This window comes from Poecile atricapillus, chromosome 4, assembly GCF_030490865.1.
Source record: "Poecile atricapillus isolate bPoeAtr1 chromosome 4, bPoeAtr1.hap1, whole genome shotgun sequence".
Lineage (NCBI taxonomy): Eukaryota > Metazoa > Chordata > Aves > Passeriformes > Paridae > Poecile > Poecile atricapillus.
This window is the reverse complement of record NC_081252.1, coordinates 74273419-74298455: the sequence shown is the minus strand read 5'-3', so window position 1 is coordinate 74298455 and position 25037 is coordinate 74273419. Positions and strand designations below refer to the sequence as shown.

Genomic DNA, 25037 nt, shown 5'->3' with positions numbered 1-25037 from the left:
CCCCGCCCGGTCCCGGTCCCCGCCCGGTCCTCGCCCCGCCCGGTCCCGGTCCCCGCCCGGTCCCGCCCCAGCGGCGCGGGCGGAAGCTCTCGGGGATGGAGCCGCCGGCCATGGAGGGGCCGCTGCTGGTGCAGCACAGCCACAAGTTCGGCGCCAAGGTGGGTCCGGGGATCCCCTCCTCCCTTTCCCTCTTTCCCTTCCCTTCTTCCCTTCCTCCCTTCTTCCCTTCCCTTCCTCCCTGCTCTCGGGCCGGCCGTGCCCCGGGGCCGCTGGCGGGGAGCGGCCGGCCCGGGCGGGGAGCGGTCCCGGCGCGGTGTGACCCCGCTCCCCGCAGCGCTGGAAGCGCGGCTGGTCCGCGCTCTACCCCGCCAGCCAGCACGGCGTGGCCCGGCTCGAGGTGTTCGACTGCAAGGAGCCGTCGGCGGCCGGGCGGGCGGGCACCCGGCGGCTCGCCCGTACCGTGGTTCGCCTCAGCGACTGCACCAGCGTGGCCCCGGTGGGCGAGGGCGGCCCCCGCGCCGGCACCGCCACCTTCCGCCTGGAGACCCGCGACCGCAGCTTCCTCTTCGCGGCCGAGAAGCAGCAGAGCGAGGAGTGGGTGGCGAAGCTGTGCCAGATCGCCTTCCCGGTGAGCCCCGGAGTGGGTGGGGGCTGCAGGGAGCCGGCGGCGGAGGGCACAGGGACATCGGTGTGGGTGACCCTTTTCCACCTGGCAGCTCGGGGAAGGACACCCTGAGACAGCGCCAATGCTCCCAAGCTTAAAGCGCCCGGCCCTGGCACTCCGGTGCCCTCTTGATGGCTCCTGCTGTGGTTTGTGGGACTCCTCAGCGTGTTGTCAATAATTCGTGGTTGTGGCCCCAAATTTCAAGTCGGGCTGTTGTTGCCCGCTGTAGAGCCCGTGCTCGCCCCTGCAGAGGGCTGGCGGGGTGCCAGGTGATGGCCGAGGAGCGTTTCCTCTTGGCCCAGCCACTGCTGCCTTTCCTGCCACAGCAGCGGCATCGGAAGCGGAGCCTCGAGAGCGTTGTGGTGCCTGGCTGCGGGACCCGTCTGATTCCAGGACCTGGAGCCCCCTTTCCCGGCCTTGGGGCTCACTCCTGGCTGCTGCCGGGGGCACCCCATCTATGCTGGAGCAGCTGTCCAGCCCCCTGTCCTCTGCAGCTCCTGGAAATGACTCTGTGTCTCCTGGTGCAGTCAGGGTTGCAGCCTTTACCCTGAAAGTGGCTTTGTGGAGCTGAGCTGGGGACACAACACACCCTGGGAGTGGGGCAGGGTGGTGGCCAGGCCAGGGAGCACCTGCTTGGAGCAGGGCTGTGCTCGTGCCATCCCTCTCATGGGAGCCATCATTTGTGTGCCTGAGGTCCAGAAGAGAGCTGACAGTTCAGGAGGTTGTGAGCAAAAGGCTGGCATGTGTTTTGAAAAGGCCTGACCTGGAGCAGGAGGCACAAGAGCTGCACGTGGCCTTTCTGCACAGAGCTGGAGATCCTCAGCTGGGATTGCTGATCATCTGCATGGAGAATGTGATTTTGTGTCATGTTCCTGCCCAGAGGGTATTACAGCAGGATCCAGCAGCTTGGGAGCTGGGACCAGAGATCATTTGGAGTTCAGAACAGATTTATTTTTTTTTCTTTTGAAGATGAAGAAAAGTGCAGTCAAATGGAGCCTTAAAGGCTTTGGCAGATTTGGTGGCCCTTGGCTTTCCAATCCCAGGCTGGAGCCCAGCTGCCTTGGATGCTTTAGCTGAGGAGGAGCTGCTCCTTTCAGCTCTCAGGACATGAGGTTTTAGGACCCAAACACAAGGGCTGGATGACCCTTTTTGGGCCTTGTTTGGGCTTTTTAAGAAGCTCATGTGTGTGGGTTTTAAACCGAAACTGTGGCACTTGCCTTCTGCAAGATGAACCCTCTGCTCTTGCCCCAAGGAGCAGCTCCTGGTCACACACACTGAGCCTCCCTTGTGCCAGCTGCTCAGGGTTTGGTGAGACTGTAATTTGTGAGGGGCTTTTCTGCAGGAGGATCTCTGAAGGCACAAGGCTTTGTGTCCTGCCCCATGCCCTTTAGGGGCCCTGCTGCTGGGACACAGTTCCTGAGAGTGTGTTTGTTGCATTTTCAGTTCTGCATGTGCTAAAATAGAAGCGCTTGCTTCCCCTCTGCAGGTTCCCCCTCCTCCTTGGCAGGGCAGGACACAGACCCCTGTGTTACCAGGCCATCAGCCCTGGTGTGGCCAGGAGGGTGTGTTTGGGTTGTGGCAGGCTTTGGGGGCAGCTCTCTGGGCTGTGCTGCCCTTCACCCTGACAGTGCAGAGCCCAGCTGGGGACAGGGTGCTGCCAGGAGCTCAGGGAAGTCCCCCCTGTGCTGCCTGCCCCTGTTCATCCGTGTTTGTGTGGGCTGAGGGGATTCTGTAGCCAGCTCTGGGGTGGGCAGGGTGCAGGACAGCCAGGCTGTGTGGGGCCAGGGAGGGCAGCAGGGTCCAGGCCATGCAAGGGGGTCTGGGGGCTGATGTGGGAAGAGGACTCTGGGTCTGATCTGCTCTCCTTTGCCAGGGAAATGGCCCCAGCGATGGCGTGGTGTCACAGTATGGCCGAGAGGGCAGCGGGGAGTCGCCGGCCCTGGAGATGGCTGTGAACTCCATCTACTACACCAGAGATGAAGGTGGGACCTGCTGCTGCCCTGACTTGGGGCCACCTTCCATGGAGCCTTGTCCTGCTGCTGCCTCATCACTGGGGCCATGCTGGGCATTGCCTGTGTGCCTCCGTCCTGCCCCGAGCAGTCCTGTCCCCACAGTGGGGCTGTGTGTCCCCTCTGAGCAGCCCTGTCCCCACAGTGGGGCTGTGTGTCCCCTCTGAGCAGCCCTGTCCCCACAATGGGGCCGGGTGTCCCCTCTGAGCAGCCCTGTCCCCACAGTGGGGCCGGGTGTCCCCTCTGAGCAGTCCTGTCCCCTCAGTGGGGCCGGGTGTCCCCCCTCAGCAGCCCTGTCCCCACAGTGGGGCCGGGTGTCCCCCCTCAGCAGCCCTGTCCCCACAGTGGGGCCGGATGTCCCCTCTGAGCAGCCCTGTCCCCACAGTGGGACCAGGTGTCCCCTCTGAGCAGCCCTGTCCCCACAGTGGGGCCGGGTGTCCCCTCTGAGCAGCCCTGTCCCCACAGTGGGACCAGGTGTCCCCTCTGAGCAGCCCTGTCCCCACAGTGGGGCCGGCTGTCCCCTCTGAGCAGCCCTGTCCCCACAGTGGGGCCGGGTGTCCCCTCTGAGCAGTCCTGTCCCCACAGTGGGGCCGGGTGTCCCCGCTGAACAGCCCTGTCCCCACAGTGGGGCCGGGTGTCCCCTCTGAGCAGCCCTGTCCCCACAGTGGGGCTGTGTGTCCTCCTGAGCAGCCCTGTCCCCACAGTGGGGCCGGGTGTCCCCCCTGAGCAGCCCTGTCCCCACAGTGGGGCTGTGTGTCCCCCCTGAGCAGCCCTGTCCCCACAGTGGGGCCGGGTGTCCCCTCTGAGCAGCCCTGTCCCCACAGTGGGGCCGGGTGTCCCCCCTGAGCAGCCCTGTCCCCAGAGTGGGGCTGTGTGTCCCCTCTGAGCAGCCCTGTCCCCACAGTGGGGCCGGGTGTCCCCTCTGAGCAGCCCTGTCCCCACAGTGGGGCCGGGTGTCCCCCCTGAGTAGCCCTGTCCCCACAGTGGGGCTGGGTGTCCCCTCTGAGCAGCCCTGTCCCCTCAGTGGGGCTGTGTGTCCCTCCTGAGTAGCCCTGTCCCCACAGTGGGGCCGGGTGTCCCCTCTGAGCAGCCCTGAACCCTCAGTGGGGCTGTGTGTCCCCTCTGAACAGCCCTGTCCCCTCAATGGGGCCGGGTGTCCCCCCTCAGCAGCCCTGTCCCCACAGTGAACGCTTTCTGGGTGACGGTGCAGCGGACCGAGGCCGCCGAGCGGTGCGAGCTGCGCGGTACCTACGTGCTCAAGGCTGAGCGTGACAGCCTCGTCCTGAAGGACCCACGGACGGACAGGATCCTCTACGTCTGGCCCTACCGGCTGCTCCGGAGATACGGCCGGGACAAGGTGGGGCATGGGGGGTTCCGTGTGCTGCAGGTGCTCCCTTGTGGAAGGAAGGCTGTCCTGCAGCCAGCCCTGCCAAATTGCTGCAGCCCCTGGTGACCACAGCAGGATCACCAGGGACATCTGTCGCCTTGACTGTCCTCAGTTCCTGCCTGTGTCACAACGCTGAGTGTGGGCTGGCAGGACATTCATCCCCTCTGTGGTTGTCCCACTTTCACTGAGTCTCTGCTGCTCTCCTTCTCCATCCCAGCACTTCCAGCTTCTGCCATGAGCAGGGACATCCCTCAGTGCTGCCCAGGCTCTCCCCAGGCTCCAGGAACCTTGGCTCCTGGCAGTTCTGTCTCTGCCCTGGGTTCAGTCCCAGGATGGTGGCCAGAGCAGAGGGGCTTTGAGACACCAGTTGCTCTGGATTTGTTCACTCTGTGGGGTGAACTGCTTCTGTTCTCACTGACCTTTGAAGGTCTGCCCCTCTCCAGAGTTCTGCAGTGAGTCCCCAGTCTGCCTTGTTGCTTCCCTGAGTGCAAGAGGTCTGGGCCACGCTGGACAGGGAGGAAGTGGTGGGCCTGGGGCTGTTAAGTGGTTGCCCTGGGGCTGTTGATACCACTGACCATGTCAGCTGAATACTGTTTATGGTGCTTTCTGCTGCACATTCCCAAAACAAAGGTGGAAACCGAGCTGCCCTCATGGGGATGTCAGATTCATCTGCAGAGTCTGTGCTGGTGGCAGGAGGAGAGTTTCAGGGTGTGGGGGTTTCTTCTTCTTTTCTTCACAAAAAGAACTTTGTCCCTAGAGACCTTTGTAGCAACCACAGAGGCTGCTGCTGGCTGTGAGAGAGGCAGAAAATCCCCCCTGGTTAGGGGAATGAGGCTCAGAAAGGGTGTGGGTATCAGCTGGTGCTCACCAGAGTGTGTTCAGGCCACAGGAAGCACAGCCCTGGTGCAAGACTTCTCTTTTGAGGACCTTTTACTATGAACAGATCAATGCTGGTAGATCAATGCTTTGCTTACTCTTGGTAACTGAGCTGCTGCTGCTGGGCTTTCTCCTGTGGAAAGCTGTGTTCTTCCTCTTGCACCTCTTGCTTCCAGACCACTCCCTTCTTACCTAAGAGTCCATACTAGTTTCCCCTGCTGAACTGTCACTCACCTTTTCACCCTGCTCCTTCCTCAGGGATATTTCCTAGACTATCTGGTGCCAGTGGTTGAAACTGCTGGAATTGCTCACGTAAGGCAGCAGGGCTCCAGCAGGAGCTGCAGCTGTCTGGGGCACTCGTAGTGACGTCCCCTCAGGCATTCTACAGGTTGTAGTGTGTCCTTTCCCTGCCCAGCTGCCGGGCACGGGGTGGCCCTTGCTGTGGGAGTGTGTGGAGCAGGATTTCAGGGCAGTCTCTCCTGCAGGATGCGTGGGATCAGTGCCCTTTGGTGGGGAGCAGAGCCTGCACCATGCGCTGGGTCAGCAGGTGCTGAGCAGGATGTGACCCTTCTGCTTCCCCTTCAGGTGATGTTCTCCTTCGAGGCTGGCAGGCGCTGTGACTCAGGACCTGGAAACTTCACCTTTGAGACCAAGCAGGGCAACGAGATCTTCCGCCTGGTGGAAGCCTCCATCCAGGAGCAGAAGGCACAGGTGGAGGAGAACCGGCAGAGCTGCGACTCTCTGGAAGCCGACAGCCCCAGCATGGTGCAGATCCGCCAGGCCCTGGCTGACAGCCTCAACCTGGAGCTGCCTGCCGAGGGGGACGACACCCTGGCACCCAAAGCGGGGCTGGCACCCAGGGCAGCAGCAGCAGCAGCAGAGGAGAGAGATGCCGCGTCCCTGCTGAAGAGCCGGACTCTACCAGAGCTGCCCGTGCCACCGGCCAAGCCCACAGCATCCAGCACCCCCCCGCGCTCCCCTCTGCTCAAGGTGCTCCGTGCCGTGCCACCGGCCGAGGACCCGTCCAGCGTGTACTCAGAGCCCCTGGACTCGGTGAAGGGCCTGCAGCCGTGGCCGGACCCGCTGTACTCAGACCCTGTGGACAGCAAGGCCATGAGCGCGGCCAAGGCGCCGGGCGGGGCTGCGGAGGAGCCGAAGCCGCGGCCGCCGGTGCCGCCGTACTCGGGCCCATACGAGCAGGGCCGGGCCGAGGGGCAGGGCCGGGCTGAGGGCCGGGGCCAGGCTCCCCCTGGGCACAAGGAGCACATCTATGACGAGCCCGAGGGCCGCGCTCCCCGCTCGCTGCGCCCCCTCACCTGCATCTACGACGAGGCGCGGCCCACCAGCGAGGCCTGGCGCACCCAGGGCCACGACGGCAGGGGTGGCTACGAGTACCCCTACAACCCCAGCACTGACGATTACTCGGTACCCGCCTTCCCCGCCAAGGCCAAGAGCCCCAAGCCGGTGCCAGCCCCCAAGCCCCAGGCAGCCTTCATCCCCAAAGGGGCAGAAAGGCTGGAGGAGCCTGGCAGGCGATGGGGCGGCGCCGCTCCTGAGAAGGTGCTCGCCAAACCCAGCCTCAACAGCAGCAACAACAACAACGTGGAGGTGCTGTACAGCCAGGTGGTGAAGCCCCAGCAGCTGCAGAAGAAGGAGCAGTGTGTGGATGAGTACAGCTTGTCGCCTCTCTACGAGGACTTAGGGGAGATATAAGCTGCTGCTGCTCTGTGTCTGTATCCCAGCAGGGACTGGACATCCCAGTGCCAGCTGGGCTTCTCCTCCCCGGGGTGACTTGGGGCTGTTTGGGCTCAGGCAGAGCCTCTTTTGCTCACCAGCGCTGAAGGGCTGTGTTTCCCTGGAGGGAAACAGCAAGAGAGCTGTGGTTGGTGTAATCCCCAGTGTGTTTGTCCAGCTCTGGAGCTGGCTCCACTGTGCCTTCTCATCTGCAGGAGGGCTGGTATTTTCCTGTACCTGCTGCTCTGGCTCTGCTCTGGCTTCCTGTCTGACCAGGCTGCAGGGCTCTGGTGCCTGTTGTGGTGTGTGGAAGGCTGCTTGCTGTCAGTCTCCAGAAGTATTTTTATACAAAGTTATTTTAATATTAAAGTCTCTATGTCTCAGAACAACATGTTTGCCTGTGGCATGGATGGGGAGGTGCAGGTGCATGTTTGTGTCTGTGCCAGAGCTACTGAGCTAAGAGGGAGCCTTAAAGAAAAGTGCCTGCCAGGTTGAGCTGAGGCTGGATGCCCTGATGCCAGGAGATAAGGGAAATGAGAGTCACTCAGATATGTGATGACCTCCAGGCATAAGGCTGGGCAGGGACAGGCACCAGCTCTGCTGCTGTGTTGCAGCTCAGAGGCTGTTAATGAATCACAGGATCTCTCCTTCTCCAGCTTGATCCCACTGCTGATCCCTGCCCTGCTCCCAGCTGCTTTGGAAGGCCTGGAAAGGCCCAGTCTGGATCTCACTGACTTTAATTGCAAAATCTGTGATCCCTGTGGTGTGGTTTGGGTGATTGCTGTGTGGCCAGCCTTGGGCAGAAACCTTCCCAGTAAAAAATCAGGTTGTCCTTTCTGTGTGGGGCCAATGCTGGCATTGGGTGTCCCCATGTCTGGATGGGGCTGCTGATGACCTGTGCAGGTTTAGCAGCCTGTTGATAGTGACAGAACAGGCAGGTGACAGGCAGCACTGTGCTGTACCTGTGCAGAGGGCTAAGCACACCTTCAGCCCCAGCACAGCCAAACTCTTGGGGAAATGTGGAGGTTCAGGTCCCCAGGCTGGTGAGGTGGTGATAAAGTGATGAGTTCTGGTCATTTATCTGATGCCCAGGTTGCAGGGGGAAGCCTCAGTCCTATAAAAATATAGCTCAGCTGTGGTCAGGAACAATTTGTGGCTGTTCCCCTCTGCTGGGTGCTCTCCTCCACTGGGGTTTTGCTGCAGAAGGGGAAAAGTCTAATGGGTTTTGAGAAATCTGAGGGAGGAAAACTTTGTTGCCTCCCTGCTGCCCCTTCCCTAAACCTGATTTTGTCAACTTTTATGTTGTTGACTGGTTTGCAGGCCCTGGGCTGGGCCATTTGTGAGTTCCTTCCTGCACCAAAAGATCCCTGTGCTTGCAGGGGTGTCTGCCCTGTCTTCCATGGCACCTGCCCTTGGTGTCTTGCCCCAGCAGCTGCCTGATGAGATGCCAGGGCATGGGAAGAGCCAGCCCATGCCTTTGGGCCTGTCAGAGCTGGGATGCCAGGGGGAACAGATGGCTCTGATGGGTTTGTGGTGCTTGCCTCATGCCCTTGCTCACCTGCAGCTGTTTCCCAGGAAGCACAGCTCAGTGGTGGGATAGCAGTGCTGGATGTATCAGAAACCACAGGCAGAGAGTGAACTCCGTGGAGGATAACTTTATTTTGAAAGAGTTTTTCAGAACCAAGTAAGTAGAATACAAACTCTGCTGGTGCTTGGCATCAGGGGCTCAGTGAGAGCCTCCTCAGCTTGGTCAAGCTGCCTTTGGCTCCTGCTGTGCCAGGGGCACCTGCACTAAAAAACAGGCTGGCATCTGGGCAGGAATTCTCTGGAATTGCTCTGGCTTGGCATTTGCTCCAACCCCCTTCCATGAGCTGGGGCATTGGACAGCGAGGCCGATCTTAGAAGCAACCAAATCATCTGGGAGAGCAGAACTCCAGGCTTTAAGATTAAATCCAAGAGCCCTGTTTCATTCCTGTTCAACCACCCCACTGAACCTGCTGCTGTGGGATGAGGGCAGCTCAGCACGATTGCCTGTCTTGTCTGATTTCCTCCCTGCCCTGCCTGCAGCTCTCCTGCTCCCGCTGACAGCGATCTGTGATCTGTGGCCTGTGCTAGCCCCGTCTCAGAAACCCAAATTTGAGGCAGGTTGGTGACGTGTGCTGGCAAGAACAGGAAATACGTGGTGCTGCTGCTGCTGCAGGGGACAGCTGGATCTCTGGACAGAGGGTCCCTGAGCAGCAAACTTCCTGCAGAACTGGCTCGGTGACGAACACAACCATGAAACAACAACAAGGAGGAACAAACGATGGGAAGTGCCTGTCTGACCAAGGCCAAGCTCGGTGTCTTGCCTGACCACATCCGGCCAGCTGCTGAGCCAGGACCTGTGGCTGCCCAGGGGCAGGTCCTGGTGCTCACTGCAGGAACTCCTCATACTCCTTGGGGAGCAGGGAGCCCTCACAGGAGCCTCTCCTGGCTGCTGCTGCTGCTGGTCTGGATGTTTGGAGGGGCGAGGGAGCCATCAGCAGGGGAGCAACTGCAGCTTTGGCTCTGCTCTGAGGCTGCAAGACAGCGAGAAAACACAAGCCCTTGTGGGAGGAGGCGCTGGCTGTGCCTCGCCTTGCTGGTGCTACACCCAGCCCCTGCTGGGTCCAGGGAGCTGCCCCCAGCCCCCCTGCAGGAATCTGACCAGGAGGGGACAATCTACTGGAATCTGACCAGGAGGGGACATCAGACCCCATCCAGGCTGCTCACACACAGGGACTCACCTGCCTGGGCTGGTGCCGCTCCGGGCGCTGCTCCCGGGGCTGGGGCTGCTGCCGGTGGGGAGGTTTGTACAAGGAACTCTTCAGGTATCTGTAGAGGTTGCTCTTCAGGTGCAAGGGGTTGTAAGCAACTTCCACTTCCAAGTTGTTCAGAGCGCTCTGCTTGGAAGAAAGAACTTGAGTTTGCTACAGGATGTGACAGGTGGAGGCTGTGGGGTTTGTGTGTTTGTGGGGTTTTTTTGTTTCTTTTTCAGGGACAGTGTTGTAGACACTCCAAGCTGCCCTGCAGTGAAAGGTAAAGGGATTTTTGGCTGTGCTGCAGCCCATAAGGAACACTCTTAGCCATGTATAGAAGAAGCATCTCCAAACAGATCTTAATGGAATTAAGCATTCCCTTGCAGGATGCAGTCCTACCCTTTCCCATGCCCAGAATCAGCCAACAAGCTGGAGCACCCTTTCTGGGCACTGTCACCCTCAACACCGCTTCCCAAAGCCTCTTCCTCCCAACAGACACACAACATTTCTCCAAAGGACAGGTGTTTGCTGTCCATGGAGAAAGCTGTCTGCTGGGGAGGAGTTTTGGAGTGCTCCATCACACTCCAGCTGTCACTTGACATTGTCACAGCCATTTCCTTCTCTCGTTATCTGCTGAGGTGATAATGAGAGCTGATAATGAGTGACTCACCTCGATGGGGCCCCTGACTCGATCGGGGTGCTCAGCCAGGAGGGCTGGGAAGGCTGATGGCAGCAGGAGCTCTCTGATGGCCACTGCTTTCACCAGGAGAGTGGCAGAGTCAGAGGGGACGATGACATAGTAGGGATGCACCACCACGTTCCAGTTTGGTGCAGTGTTCTGGGGCTCATGCCTGGTCAAGAGCATCCACTTCCTTTTCTAAAGGGCAAAATCCTGGTGTGAACAACAGCAACAGCCACTTCCTTCAGCACTGTCACCGTGTGCTCAGGGCAGGCACACACACATCAGGGAAGGGAAACTATTCTGCAGCAGGGCTGAGGACAGTATGGCATTTGTTTTGTTTTTCAGCATGTCAGTTCTTGAGAAAAACACCCAATTTTGGTTTACAGCTTGTCAGTAACGGCCAATTCTCCACAGTCCAAGCCTTGATTAATTATTTTTGCTGTTAAAGTCACAAAAGTCTAAGTACAAAGCATTTGTACTTCATACCTCCCAACACTCATTTTGGTAGGTTTGAGGGTCTTCTCTAAGGTCTGATGAGCTGTAGCATCTTTCCAGCAGATGGAAGGATTTACAGGCCCAACTCTGGCCCATGAGATGAAGTTGCAGCTTTTAAAATGTTTCCTGCTGCAGCCAGCCAGATGTTACAAGGTGTGCACTCACTGTTCCTTTCCCTGGCCATCCCTCCCCACCACTGCAATTTTCACACACTCACCAGGAGACTGTGGCACAAAGCATGGAAACTGTGCTGGTTTGTCTCCAGTTCATCCCAGTCCAGCTGCCAGCAGCTTGTGGGCTTGATGATGAAGGGCAGCCCATAGAGGACAGACTCACAGACCCCTTCAGACTTCAGAGCCCTGCAGGATACAGCTCATCATTGTAAGAACAACTGCACAGCTTAGAAATCATACTGTTTTTCCTACAAAGAAATCTCAGGAAAGAGATCAGCATCTCTGCTCTGCTCTGTGCCATGAACTGCTGCCAGGAAAGCAAATTCTTAGGCAAAATCACAGCACTGTGAGGCTTTGCTTAGGCTCTGACATCCAATTAATTGCTGTGGCCTCATTAGGTAATGAGAGAATAGAATTATTGCAATAAAAGATTTCACTGGGGTGAAAGAACTTTTGCATGAATGACTCCTGTGGTGTCACACTCATTGAGTGCTGTGGTGACACCAGCTGTGACCGTGGCCTGCACGTGGGGCTGTGCTGTTCCATGAGAGGAAGAGTGATGGAACTGGGGGTTTTTCACACCAGAATTTGGCTCACCAGCACTCTAGAGCCTCCTGGTGATGTCAGCAGGCCCCAGGATGATGTTGCACAGGAAAGCGAAGCTTTTCTTACACCCTGTCCCAGTTTACCCAGTGGAAGACAAGAGCAGCACTCACTTTAGCACCCGGAGTTTGTGCAGAGCTGTGGATGGCCAGGCTGCCATGTGCCAGGGAGAGCTGGGATCTGCTGCTCTCCCAGTGCCATCAGCTGTCCCTGAAAGGAGGGCTGGGTCCAGCAGCCTCTCCTGCAAATCGCACTTCAGGCACACTGGGAGAAGGAGAATGGTTTTCGGCAATATTTAGCACGTGACATGCTCAAAGCACTTAAAAATTAACATTTTCTGGCAACTCTTGGGGGAAGGAAAATACTAAAGCCTGCCACAAGGCATCAACCAGTCCCCAAGTCCCTCTGCAAGACAGCCTTTATTTAAGTGCAGCTCTGGCACAGACCCTTTGTTTTGAATGCAATTTTTAGGTCTTTTTCAACTCTCAAGATGTAGAAGGCTCCTTTTTACCTTGACCACATGGCTGTAAATTCACATGCCCCTCCAGGCACATTTTTGCTGCAGAATGGAAAGGATTGCAGCTGTGGCAGCAAAGCAGCAGCTTTCTAAGCCTGATGATTTTCCAAGTTATCCACAGACCTCACATCTGGGTCTCTAAATGGGAGGGAAAGTGCCCACAGGACAATCCTGGGTAACCTTTATGGCTGAGGGATTCGGGAGATCCTCCAAGGGGAGCAGAGGGGAGAGAAAATGAAATACTTAAGGTGTTCTTGGGTGCAGCAGCGTGGCCAAAACCTCCTGAGGGAAGGAGGAGATGGAGCTGTTCCCTCTCTGTGCCATGGTCATGGAGCCACGTTTTAAACAGCATCTCCAGGCTGATGACGTTGTCCTCTACAGTTTGCACCTCGATGTCCATTCCCAGGATTGCCATATCTGCAGGAAAAAGGTAAAAATAGGTGAAAAAGCAGCAATATTTTCAGCCATTGAAAAGATTTATCTGATTTCTCATATGCAGCAATTATTAAACTCGTTTGCTGGAGGTGCAGACAAATGTGATGTGATGTAGCAACAACTTTAAAGCATGGAGAAATGTCAGCTGGACAGCAGAGTTAGGCAGGGTATAAACAAAATAAACCCAAAAAAACCCTCCAAAACCATCCACAAATAATACCTCAAAGGTATTATTATATAGATGAGAAGCTAGTGTGAAGTCCATCAGATAAATAAAAATAGAATGGGATAAATATAGTGAGGGGAAAAAATAAATCAATTTGCAAATTGCATAAGACACGCAATATAACCACTTGTAAACACAGAAGGTACAGTCTGGTAGCACAAATAGCTTTACCATGCAGCCAGGATGTGGAAAGGCTTTCTGAGAAGATGAATAAATAGAAATAGCCTTTTTCCCCTCCTTGTGTTTACCAGGCCAGCAGGGGGATTAAAAAACAGTGCTACATCCATCTACACTGAGAAATCTTTTCTTTATGCATTAGCAATTCTAATGCCATTTGGCAAAAAATACATTTATGCATTAAAAAAAAAAACCCAAACCAACCAACCAACCCAAAACCAAAGAAAAAACCCCTAGAGATGAATTAATTTCTAGCTGGCAAATAATCCAGGACTACTGTAATGATTGTAATTCTTTAAATGCTCTGCAGGACACACCTTTTGACTGTCCCCACCTCCCAGCCTTGAGGAAGAGATTGTTGTGGTGTCTCTGAAGCAAAGCAGACTCCCACTCACAACAGGAGATGTTTCACACAGCCCTTGCTACTAAAAACCTTTCCTTGTCATCCTCTCTGACTGTCCCTGCCTGCAAGGACATTTAATTCCTTTTTTTTTTTTTAGTTCTTTACTTCTTTTCTTTGGTTATTTCTGCTGCTTTTCATGAACTGCCCCTTGCCCTGACACTGAGCCTTGCTCTCACTTCCCTGCAGAATTCACCACTGCAGGATAATCCTGTTTTGGATGCATTCCCTACAGATTTTAGACTTGGGCTTCTCTCAGGGATGTGCACTGAAAAGGGCATTAACAGCTCAGAAGACAAAGCACCAGGAAATCCATGGAATTGACTTTTACAAACAGCAAAACAGAGCTGACAAGGGAAATTATTTGTGTTTGGGGATGGTAAATGCTTTAGTTCTTCCCTCAATAAATATTTCCCTGTTTTGTTGTTTTTTGTTTTTTTTTTTTTTGTATTTTTAAAATTTTTCTTCTGTAATAGATACTTAATCACTTACACATCTGCAGCTGGCACAATACATGACAATTTTAAAAGAAATTCAGTGCATTCATTAGGAAAAACAGGTTGGGGTGCCAACATCTCCTGTGCAATGGGTCTCAAATTTCCTGGAGAGCAGAGCCCACATAGAGAAAGGAGCCCTGGGACTTGCAGAAGATGGGCTGTGGTCATAAAAAAGGCATTAGTGATTCATCTGCAGGACTTGCTTTTTGTTTTTATCAAACAGAAATAGCTGGGAGCAGTTATCTCCAGCACATGCAAATATTAACCTTTGTTAGCAAAAGGTCTGGCAAGGCTCAGCTGCTTTCAGGGAGTGTAAAGGGGCAGGGGAAGAGAAATAATGATAATTATAATAATAACTAAATCATGATAATGATAATAATAGTTCTCAGGTTATCAATTAGAGACCAGCCCATCCAAAGGCTGGGAGTAAACATCTTGTTGTTTACTCCCCCAGATTATTCACACCTCAAATGTCCTGCTCTCTGTGGGGTTTAGTTAAATCAGTTTGCTCTGATTCTGAGATCTGAGCATGTTCAAAGCTGCTCTAAGGTTTGCCAACGTGGGGTTTTCAAACCACTGAGGTCTCTTCCAGCTGCACTCACCTGGGAATGAGCCTGTGGAGGGGATATCCTGATCCTGCTGTGGGTATTAAAAATGTAAGTAGGTTCAAATAACCCCTAAATAAACTAATTGAATATCTTCAGTTTCAAATGAAACTCTTCATTAAGTGCTGCATCACAATATTTATTTTCTAGTTCAACACAGCACTAATCTTGCACTTCCTGAATGCTGGATCTTGCAAATTCAATGCTCTTTATTGTATTTTTTTAATAATAAAATGGATTTTTTTTTTTCCTGAAGCAGAAGAAGGGAGCTCCAATGGGTATCAAAACCAGTTGGGCTAATTTTTTCCATTTATCTGACCTATTCATCCCCCGTTGCTTTTCTTAGAGACCAAATACTTCATCTACCCAGAAAATCAGAATTTCATCACTTGCCATGTCAGTGGCCTTTATGTCCACATTTAGATTTCTATTCCATTTACTGGGTGAAAGAGGTACACAAAAATCCACTTTTTAAAATAATATGGTGGGGTTTTGCCTTCCCTAAAGCAGCCCTGTGACAGAGAAGCACAGGGCATCTCCTCCTCTGTGGACATAAGCCTTCCAAGGAAGGCAGGAATCCCAGTCTCTACTGTGATAATTTGTGCAGAACTTTGCTACTGCGACCACCCAAGAAAATGAACAGCCAGAGATAAACAACACTGCCTGTCCCTCAGTAAAAAACAGAAATAACCCCTATTAATGCTCTCTCCCAGGCTGCACATTGCTGGGAAGAGTTACTGTCACTCTCCAAGCCTCTAAATTAGCTGGTTTTCTGTCTTTGATACAGCTGCTGCTACTGCTGCTGCTTTTCTCCAGCTCAGAGTGAGTTGCCCACATAACTCCATGCCTTTTTCTCTTTAACCCCCCACAGTGAAGCTGTATCACACATGAATTTTAAATAACACCAAGAGCTGAAGTAGTACCCGAGGTCTGTGAGTTCCACAAGCCCCAGAGAAGTGCTGTGAAGAAACTTCCTGCAGGCACAGCAGTTCCCACTGACCTAAGGGACATTAAATGGTGCAAAGGGAAGTGGCAGATGTTGGACCAGAGCAAGAACCAGTGGCTGCTGTGCTGCCCAAAGCCATAACTTCCCTAAAAAAACGCCTTCCACTCACCACTGCCAGGCTCCTCTGCTGGCACACACTGCTCCACGTCCTCAGGTTCCAGGAAATCTCTCTTCAGAACCTCAATGACCTGGATTCTTCGCAGACTCACCAGGTCTACGTCTTGTAACTTCTTTTCCAGCTGCTTTACCATTTCTTTGCTGGGCTGGCTGGTCAAAATTGTGATCTGAAACACAAACCAGAGCATGCAGAAGCTGCCTCTACCCCAATTCTCTCTTGAGAAGTGCTGATGTTGAGTTGCAGTGGTCACACTATGGAGAGAGGAGAAATCTTGCTGAAATATCTCATGTATTCCTAAGCAGATTTATAAGAAATTTTGTTTTTGAGCTTTGGCTCACATTTAAGGCAATATGAAATGGATTGAGGTTCACTGGAGGAACATCTAGAGGTTTTGTGCTCTGTGCTTCACATCACTGAGTCTCTGTGTGTAAAAAGTGACTTGTACATTAATTATAGTTCAAATAGACTAAACTTGGCCTTCTCCCTTGAAAGCTGAATGGGAATTTATTTATTTTTTTTTAACATATACAGTCTATCCTGAAGATATTTCCAAAGAGAGCAGCAGTAGGTGTGATTCCCACCACCCAGCTTTGGTCTGATACTGAGAAAAGGAAACAAAAAATTCAACTTACTCTGCATAAAAAAAAATGCTTGTGATAGGGTGGGGGTGGAGGTGGAAATTGCAATCACTTAAGTATCTGAAGCAGAAAGAAACCTTTTTTTTAAACTTTTTGGCCTTTAGTAAAACTCCCTCCTGCCTGTCCCTGCAGCATGTCTTACATCCCCTTGCAAAAAAAAGTACAATGAAATTGCATTATCTAGAGGAACAAGGATTGCTTAGGGGAGTAAAAACTCTCTACATCCATGGATTAACTTAATTTTTAATGCAGCTTGTTCCTTCAAGTATACTAGAAAATGTCCTGGATTTTGTTATGTGTCAAAAAAGGTTTTGTCTCCAAAGCATGCTCTGTTTGTTCCAACCTCCAGCTTTAGAGTTAAAGCACAAATCACCTTTCAAATGGTCAGGGAAAATACCTTAAAGCCCCAAGGAAAGCAGAAAATCAGTAGAAAAGTTTCCTGGATAGACACTGGGAGTGAGTGTCAACTGCAGCCTGATCACAGTGTGACTCTGTGAGACACTGGAAAGGTTTGAGGACCTAAACAAAGCAGAAAGGCTTGGCAAATTTCACTTGTGGGAATCTCAGTTTGGTTTTTATGACTGACAGGTGGACCCTGAGCCTGGGAAATCTGAAATGCAAGATTGTTTGGAGCTGATATTTTCTGCTGTCCAGAGGAAAACACCATTTCTGTGTGAGTCCTTTCCCCTCAATTTCCCCTGTCCTTTCATGTCAGTTGACACTGCTTAAAGAAAATACTTCCTCCTGTGAACCTTGCTCTGCTTTCTGCATTCACATGTCTGTTCTCATGTGTGATTATCAGCTTCCCTCCCCTTTATGCAAAACCATACATTAAGAGCAGAAAACAGCCACCAATGTCCACCAAAATCTATCAGATCCTGGACCAGGACAGCTTTCCCTAGATGTGTCCCCTTTTCCACAGGAATCTGTCCAGAGGGATTTGAGGACTTGGTATCTTCCTTCAGAAGAAGAAGATTCAGTGGATCTCTGAAACAACCAGAGTGCTGAATGCCTGAATTGTTCTGCCTGTTCACTGCACACGTAACACATATTAATAAATGTGCATTTATAAACGATTTGGGATGGCCCCCACTCCCTCCCCAGCATTTTCTTACCTCAACAGAAGTGTTTGTGGAGCCTCCTGCTGCCGTGTGCCTGCTGTACTGCTTGAACTGCTGCAATCCATCCTGCACAGCTTGCACCACTCCGTTCCCCCCCTGCGGGAAGCAGCCCTCAGCCGGGAGCGAGCGGAGCTCCGAAAGGCAGCCTTGAATTCGGGCAAAGTTTTCTTTCACTTGCTGCAAAACAGGGTTGAAGGAGCAGGAAAGGCTGGTGAACAGCATGAAATCCCTCTCCACAATGTGGAGGAAGGCTGGTGATCACAGAGATGTCAGCTCACCTGAGCCTCACCAAGAGCTCAGAGATGGGACAGACCCAGCAGCTCACCTGGTTCATTGTGGCCACAGGAAAGATATTGAGTGAACTCTACTAAATTTATTTAGAGCAATATAAGATCCTGCTGCCAGAGGTCACCTTCCCCACTGAAGAGGCAGCAGGTGAACACTTGGCTTGTTCGCTTCAGGTGTGTGGAGCTCTGGTCACTGAAGCATCCCTGAGCCATGGTTTGCACAGTGGGCTTTCAGTGGGACTGAGTGGGAACCTGCAAAGGCTCTGCTCAGTCCTTACTCAGTCCCACATTACATTTTTTTGTCCTAAAATGCTGATTTCTTATCTTGCCACCATTTGCTCTCCCCTACAATTATCTACTTGAATTCTGGCTTTTCTTTCTTTGCCCTCCCTGCCCTTTCCAGGGAAGCTTTATGGACTCTCCAGCTGGGGAGAGCAGTGGGAACAAAAACCATAAACAAGCACTGAGTAAAGATTAAAACCAGGGTAAGTGTGTGTGACACTTCCCCATGTACTCTCCCCATCTCTATTTTCAGTTCTGGGGCTTTCCTGACTTCATGATTTGTCTGACAAGCACCTTTTAACACAGATCTGAAAAGCAGCTTCAGTATACAACAGATGATGTCTGCTATTGGAATGTAACACCCAAAAAAAACCCAGCAGAGTGAATACAAAGAACAGCTTGGAAATAATTAAAATTATTGTAAAAATGTTTTATATTTAAACTTATTATTAAACTTGTAATTTGTACTTGATTTACCAGCCAGAACAGAGAAGGGGCCTACTTCTATTTAGAGGAAGAAGGGATAAAATAAAAGCATGTTTTTCAATCTAGCCAAAAGAATAATATACTATATTATATATATATATAATATCATAATATATATATATTAAGAAACTGCTGGAAGATAAAGCAAATAAATGCAAATTAGGAACCAGGTACAGGTTTCACAATGACAGTTATTAACCACTGGATGAAATTATCATGAGAAGTACTTGATTACCCATCTTGTCTTCAGATCAAAACTGGATGGTTTTCTGGGAGGAATTTTTAATGACACAGGGGTACTTTAGTGAAATGTAATAGCCTGTGATATGAATAAAACAAAACACTGATCTAAGGGCTTCTCTGTCTTTAAAAACTGTGACAATCAAAATGAGGAATTGTTGTTTAAATAAAAAAGGAGCAGCACTCATAAAATTATCCTTGTCACATTATCTATAACCTTTCCTACAAAATAAACACCACCATTAGCCAGAGTCTTCTTGCAGATCACATTTGCTAATTCACTCTTGACCTCTGTTTTTCTTTTTTCTTTCTCAAGATGTGAAGACTTGCCAAAACTTTTCAGAATGTTTCCACCATTGCTGCATAAAGTGGAAGGGTTAATCCTGTGTGTTTACACTGATGTTGAGTAAATGGGAGTGCTCAGTGTGATTATTGTCTCTAACAGGATGACTCAAAAATTCTTGTGAACTTTAAGATGCATGTTTGTATTCCCAAACTATTACTGCAGAGCTGCTACTCATTCTCAACCTACATTTATTCCTCTGCAGAGCCCTAAATGAGAGCAATATTTGTTCTTACTGACTTGGATCTTTGTATTTAAAATCTGTGTGGATGTGGCCCTTAGGAACATGGTTAAGTGGTGGATTTGGCAGTGCTGGTTTTAGAATTTGATTTAGTCTTAGAGGACTTTTCCAGATAATTCTGTGATTCTAGGATGTTTCTCAAATTCAGCACAGATATTTTAACTCTGCACCTTTCCCCTTCAATATCTAGAACGTGTCACATATTGGTAATATTTGTCCAGTGTCCAAATTATTACAGCTGGAGTTGTGTGTGATAATTCCAACAGAGAAGCAGCACAGCACAAAGCAGCACATGAAAGGTACTCCAAAACAGAAGTTTTAGGAAGGAAGAGCACAAAACCTAATTTATCAGGTTCACAGATCAAAAATGCCACTCCTCCTTTTAAACGTTATCCTTTCACAAAACTCACCGCGAAACGATCGCTCTGAGCGGAGCTGATTTTTAGACACAAATTTGCAGACAGATTTTTAGATATGAATTTAGATATAAATCATAACTTTTTTTTTTCCCTTTTCCTGGGGCATACCGTGAAGGGCAGCAGACACTCCTGCTGGGGCTGCACCACGTAGAGGCTGAGCAGGGGCACCCGGCAGGGCCCTGCCAGGCCACACGCCAGGCACAGGACGTTCTCCAGAGCCTCAGAGAGCACAGAGCAAGTGTTGGCCCAGGAAGGGGAGGTGACATCCACCACCAGGATTCGGGATGGCTGCTGGCTGGGGGCTTTAGCAGCAGGAAAAATTCTCCGTGGTTCTGAGGGGAATTTTCTGGAATTCATGGCTTCTGCACGTGGGCACGGTGATGCACCTGAACAGGAGAAATAAATAAAGAACAGCAATGAGTGAGGCTCTCCCTTTCCCACTGGAAAAGAAAAATGCTGTCCCATTGAAAGCACAGCTCAGTAATAATAATTTAGACTCCTACATCCTTTTACTCCAAACCAATTGCTGTCCATACTCTAATAAACCCACACAAAGCGCATGTGGTCAGGAAACAGAGTGATTTCACTAATGAAAAATGTGGCAGAGAGACTCTTACAGGAGCAGCTGGAGCAGTTTCAAACGCTGGCAGCTGTGTGAGGTGATCCCCCAGCCTGGCTCTGGTGCATCCATCAGCTGCTGCAAAGCAAAACTGGGAACTCCACCTCCTAATTCCTAATTCTGCACTGGAGGTTGCACCCAAACCCTGGGGAGAACAGTCCCTGTTCCTTTCCCCCCAGCAGCATGAGATAAGTAGCTGGAAAAGCCAAAAGAGGCCAGCAGGATACAGCAAGAAAATCCATGAATTTTACTTTGTCGGTGTGAAGAACCAACTTTTGTCCTTCAGAGTGTCAAACATCTGGGATGAGCTCCTCCACAGGCCTCGAATATGACATTTTCCCCACCCCATCTCCCTTCAGCATTAAGCACGAGATCATTTTCCTGTTAAAAAATTTCTTTACTTTGTGAGCAAAGAGCCTTTCTAAAATTCCCTCTTCACTAAATCCATGCAAATCATTCAGTGCTGTTTCTAAAGATACAGGAAATACCTCAAAAAAAGAAAAGTGTTGGTATAACTGCACATACCTCCTCAATATGAACTAGGATATTTTTCTTCTTCCTACAGTTTTCTTCCCAGCAGAATTAGTAAAAGTTTGAAGAAAACCTGGATTTACACAGTTGTCAGAACCCAGGCCTGTCATTTGTGTGGTGTGTTCAGCTCACACAAACAGCTCTTTTATGGTCTCCAAGGAGACAAGATACTGCATTTCCTACAGCCTCCAGCACTTTGGAGTAAGAATTTCTGTGAGGCTTGGGAAGAACAAGAAGAGTTTCTCTCTGGCTGAAGAATTATCAGAAAAAAAAAATAATAAATCTGAATTTCTAGGATTCCTTAAGATGCCTGTCAGTGCAGGCAAAACAAGAATGATCACAGCCTGAATTTCAAAACTGGGGTTAACACTTCAGAGCTGATGAAAATGTAATAAATCAGGATATAGATGATGGAGGTATCTTGCTTTGATTAGTCCTCTGGTATAATTTGATTTTCAAATGAAAAACTGCCAAACACCACTTTAATCAGTGTCTCTCCTGGAGCTTTTCAATTTACAGCAGAGTTTACTCAATTACATCGCTGAATCTGGGAATGGACTTGTCTGTCTGAATATTTTGTGATGAGGCTTCAATGCTACTGAACTCTGCAAGCCCCCAGAGCTTTCTCAGACAAGGAAACAAATCCCATCCTGTCAGAAATCCACAAGAGTTGGGCCTTTGCATTGGTTTCAGAGAGGAAAATGAGCTTTGATGCTGAAGAAGACAGTTTTCCCAATTTCAACTGAATTCACTCATTCTTGGCACTCTACAGGACTATGCTTATTTTAAATTTGTTCTGTTAAAATAGATCCCTCATCAGCTCTTTACCAACCAAATTTCTTCATAACTGTGCTGCCTTAATTAATCTCTGCTTAGCAATATTAATGTGATTAATCTCTCTGCACAATATTTGACAATATTTGACCTCTTTTACAGCTCTAGTGAGGCTGGAGAGAGGAGGAATTCTGTGGAAGTGGCTGCTGTGGTAAAATGACATCTTCATTTAGGCATTGGGTGGACTGACAGAGCCCATCCCGAGGGATCCCAGCACAATTCCGTGAGAATCGTGCAAACTGCGAGTTCTGGCAGCTGATTTGACATGAAGTTATTGCTCAATAAAACAGAGGTGTCAGGGTTGGTGATGTGCATTTTGCTCAATGCAAGGAGACACAAATTGTGCACAACTAGAAAGGGGCAGGGAGGAAATTTCTTTACAGTGAGTGATTTGTGACTGCTGAGGACATTCTGCAGTTGCACATCATCCTACATGCTTAGTTTGTTATTTTAAAAAAAAACATTATTAAATAATATCCAGGTCTAAAAAGGCATAGCACCAAAGCCATTGGTGAAAGAGGATAATTGGTTTAAAAAGGTGCCATTTTCAGAGTAAGCTTCAAAACCCTGGGAAACAGGAATATTCTCATGTGGAAAACAGATCAAGCTGCATAAATGAGTGGGTTTACTTGAGAATAAACTGGCTGTGCACTGTGCATGGCCTCTGGTGTGAATCCTTTTTTCCATCTAGTCTAGAAAGGAAGGTATTTGTTTAAAAAGGTCAGGATGAACAGAAGAATAAAGGCAAAAAAGCAGAAGAGTTCACAGAAAATCAAGCTACTGAAAACAAAATTATTCCAGACCCTATATAATAGAAGATGTTATGTGTTACTCTGTTCATCAGTGCTATAATCAATCATAAATAAATGGCTTTAGACTTGTGCTTTTATTGACATAAAATCATCAAACCTTAGTAAGAATTGTCACTTTATATTAGTGTTAAAATCACTCATTATAACTTTTATAGGTTTCTGTTTTTTTTTCTCAGAAGAAGAGGATCTATAATTGTAAGAGTTTAGAAAAAAAGGCATTTTAAAATCCTGAATCACTAACAATGAATAAAAATAATAAAACCTTCACCAGGGTGTGGAGCAAGGACAAGATCCTGCAGAATTCCCAGGTGCTCCTGTGGAGGAACAGCCAACTGAAACCCCACCACGAGAGTTGTGTCATCAGGGTACTTGAGTGACAGGCTGGAATTCCCAGAATTAAACTTTATAGGAACTGTAATAACTCTGTGATCAGATTATGAGCACAGCTAATGAAGCCTCACGGGGCAGGTGCTCCATCTTCCCTGGCATCTTGATTAAGAATCTGGGATGACAGCATGTCAACACACACACACTAACCCGATAAAAACCTGCATAATTCATGGGCAGAACATGCTGCAGGCAGGAGGAATCACCACTGAGGCTGAAAATCCTGGGATACACCCATGTGCTGGAACAGCCTGGAATTCTCCTCCAGCTCCCTGCATTTCCATGGCTCCTACAACCTGAACTCTTCTACCCTGGACGTGACCTCGAGTCAAAAGTTTCAGTCTTACTGTGACATTTCCATATTCATATTTCCTGTCCTGTTTTGGGGTGTTTTTTTCTTTAAAGCTTTATGCACTCTCTCACTGGTGGCTGGATCCTGGCAGCAAGGGAAGTGTTGTCCCACAGGAAATCCTGTGGCATGTCCCACCTGGAACACCAGGATGTGCCAAGGTGGCTCTGGCTTTTGAGGTCTCTGCAGGGACTGGGAGAGCTCTGCTGGGATGGACTGGGATGGACTGGGACAGCTGGACATGGATTGGAACAACTGTACTGGGCTGTACTGGGGTTGGGACACCCGTCCTGGGCTGTACTGGGACTGGGACACCTGTACTGGGCTGTACTGGGATTAGAACACCTGCACTGGGCTGTACTGGGATTGGGAAAGCTGGACAGGGACATTGCTCTGGGCTGTACAAGGACAGGAATGTGTACTGAGCAGGAAAGGGACAGGGACAGGGACAGCTGGACAGGGACTGGGATACCTGTACTGGGCTGTACTGGGATTAGGACAACTCTACAGGGGTCAGGACAACTGTACTGGGCTGCACTGGGACTGGGACACCTGTACTGGGCTGTACTGGGATTGGGAAAGCTGGACAGGGACAGGGACATCTACTCTGGGCTGTACAAGGACAGGAACGTGTACTGAGCAGGACAGGGACTGGGATACCTGTACTGGACTGTACTGGGATTAGGACAATTCTGCAGGGGTCAGGACAGCTATACTACTGGGCTGTACTGGAACACCTGTACTGGGCTGTACTGGGATTGGGACAGCCACATGTGCCTGAAGGGTGGCCAAGCCCCAGGGGTGTCAGGACAAACCAGCAGCTTTGCTGGGCTCCCTCACATCCCATCCTGTTTCCTGGACATCACTCCTTGCTGCCATCCGTTCTTCCCAGTGCTGGACGCTGTGGGAATGATGGATGGGGAGGGAAGCACCGGGTCCAGCTTTTCCCCCAACCAAACGGGGAATTTTGGTGCTGCAATTAAAGCAAAACCAGGAATAAACCCCTCTGCCTGGTCTCTGTTTTCTAAGGTGCACCTTCCACCCCCGAATCGGGATTTTCCTCACATTTTCCTTCAACTTTGCTCCACATTACCAGTGCCCGAGGCCGCTGTCCTTGGATGCCTTAAGTGCACTTAACAGAGGAAGCAAGAGCTAATGATTAACACCAATTAATGATGGTGTTTTTCACCTCCCAGCTCCCAAATACCCTGGACAAGGCATTCCCTGAGGGATTTGGGAAGGCCGCTGCATTCCCGCCGCCGTGCCCGGGCTGGGCCGGGCCTTGCCCGGTGCCGCTGCCCCTCAGGCGATCCCGGGAAGAATCCCCCTCATGCCGGGGCTCTTCCCGTGCCAATGCCGCCATCCCGGCTCGCACCCACCTGCGCGGGGCCGTTCTCCCGGTGCTGGCCCCAATCCCGGGGGGAATCCTGCTGGATCGCGAGGGGAATCCCGCTAGATCCCGGGGGGGGAATGCCGCTGGATCCCGGGAGAATCCCGCTGGATCGCGCGGGGGGTATGCTGCTGGATCCCGGGGGACGAATGCCGCTGGATCCCGGAGGGGGAATCCCGCTGGATCCCGGGAGAATCCCGCTGGATCGCGGGGGGGAATGCCGCTGGATCCCGGGAGAATCCCGCTGGATCCCGGGGGGGAATGTCGCTGGATCCCGGGGGGGAATCCCGCTGGATCCCGGGGGGGAATGTCGCTGGATCCCGGGGGGGAATCCCGCTGGATCCCGGGGGGGAATGCCGCTGGATTCGGGGGGGAATCCCGCTGGATCCCGGGGGGGGGGGGGGGGAATGCTGCTGGATCCCGGGGGGAATCCCGCTGGATCCGGGGGGAAAATCCCGCTGGATCCCGGGGGAGAATGCCGCTGGATCCCGGGAGAATCCCGCTGGATTCCGGGGGGGAATGCCGCTGGATCCCGGGAGAATCCCGCTGGATCCGGGGAGAATCCCGCTGGATCCCGGGGGGGGAATCCCGCTGGATCCCGAGGGGGGAATCCCCTTGAATCCGGGGGGGCGGTGGGGGGGGGGGGGGGGGGGAAAAGGAGCCGACGCGCATGCGCA

The 25037-nt window shown here is 51.3% G+C and overlaps 2 protein-coding genes across 5 annotated transcripts; one reads left to right on the top strand and one right to left on the bottom strand.

The window, feature by feature from the left end:
- The first annotated feature begins 26 nt into the window (after positions 1 to 26).
- Positions 27 to 7056, top strand: DOK1 (docking protein 1). Of its 2 annotated transcripts, XM_058838946.1 has the most exons (5): positions 27 to 158; positions 335 to 628; positions 2538 to 2646; positions 3858 to 4030; positions 5522 to 7056. In XM_058838946.1, exons 1-5 carry the CDS (start codon positions 96 to 98, stop codon positions 6647 to 6649), a joined length of 1767 nt encoding a protein of 588 aa, XP_058694929.1. In that variant the 5' UTR covers positions 27 to 95; the 3' UTR covers positions 6650 to 7056. The 2 variants fall into 2 exon arrangements, with proteins under 2 accessions (XP_058694929.1, XP_058694930.1); XM_058838947.1 differs by lacking the exons at positions 2538 to 2646; positions 3858 to 4030.
- A 1259-nt stretch (positions 7057 to 8315) lies between these two features.
- M1AP (meiosis 1 associated protein) lies at positions 8316 to 24457 on the bottom strand. 3 transcript variants are annotated; one of them, XM_058839080.1, is made up of 10 exons: positions 24350 to 24457; positions 19547 to 19824; positions 17135 to 17317; positions 15373 to 15547; positions 12161 to 12334; positions 11514 to 11664; positions 10842 to 10983; positions 10118 to 10324; positions 9436 to 9591; positions 8316 to 9228 (listed from the first exon to the last, which is right to left on the bottom strand). In XM_058839080.1, exons 2-10 carry the CDS (start codon positions 19793 to 19795, stop codon positions 9082 to 9084), a joined length of 1584 nt encoding a protein of 527 aa, XP_058695063.1. In that variant the 5' UTR covers positions 19796 to 19824; positions 24350 to 24457; the 3' UTR covers positions 8316 to 9081. The 3 variants fall into 3 exon arrangements, with proteins under 3 accessions (XP_058695063.1, XP_058695064.1, XP_058695065.1); XM_058839081.1 differs by lacking the exon at positions 10118 to 10324; XM_058839082.1 differs by lacking the exons at positions 8316 to 9228; positions 9436 to 9591 and having other exon boundaries at positions 10220 to 10339.
- Positions 24458 to 25037: the final 580 nt, after the last annotated feature.

Excerpts from the sequence above, each read along its gene's own strand:
- DOK1 (XM_058838946.1), top strand. The coding sequence starts at position 96 with ATGGAGCCGCCGGCCATGGAGGGGCCGCTGCTGGTGCAGCACAGCCAC. Across the intron at positions 159-334 it reads GCCACAAGTTCGGCGCCAAG|CGCTGGAAGCGCGGCTGGTC; the intron begins GTGGGTCCGGGG and ends CGCTCCCCGCAG. Across the intron at positions 629-2,537 it reads TGTGCCAGATCGCCTTCCCG|GGAAATGGCCCCAGCGATGG; the intron begins GTGAGCCCCGGA and ends CTCCTTTGCCAG.
- M1AP (XM_058839080.1), bottom strand. The coding sequence starts at position 19,795 with ATGAATTCCAGAAAATTCCCCTCAGAACCACGGAGAATTTTTCCTGCT. Across the intron at positions 12,335-15,372 it reads AGCAGAGGAGCCTGGCAGTG|ATATGGCAATCCTGGGAATG; the intron begins GTGAGTGGAAGG and ends TTTTTCCTGCAG. Across the intron at positions 9,592-10,117 it reads GAGTCAGGGGCCCCATCGAG|AGCGCTCTGAACAACTTGGA; the intron begins GTGAGTCACTCA and ends TCTTCCAAGCAG.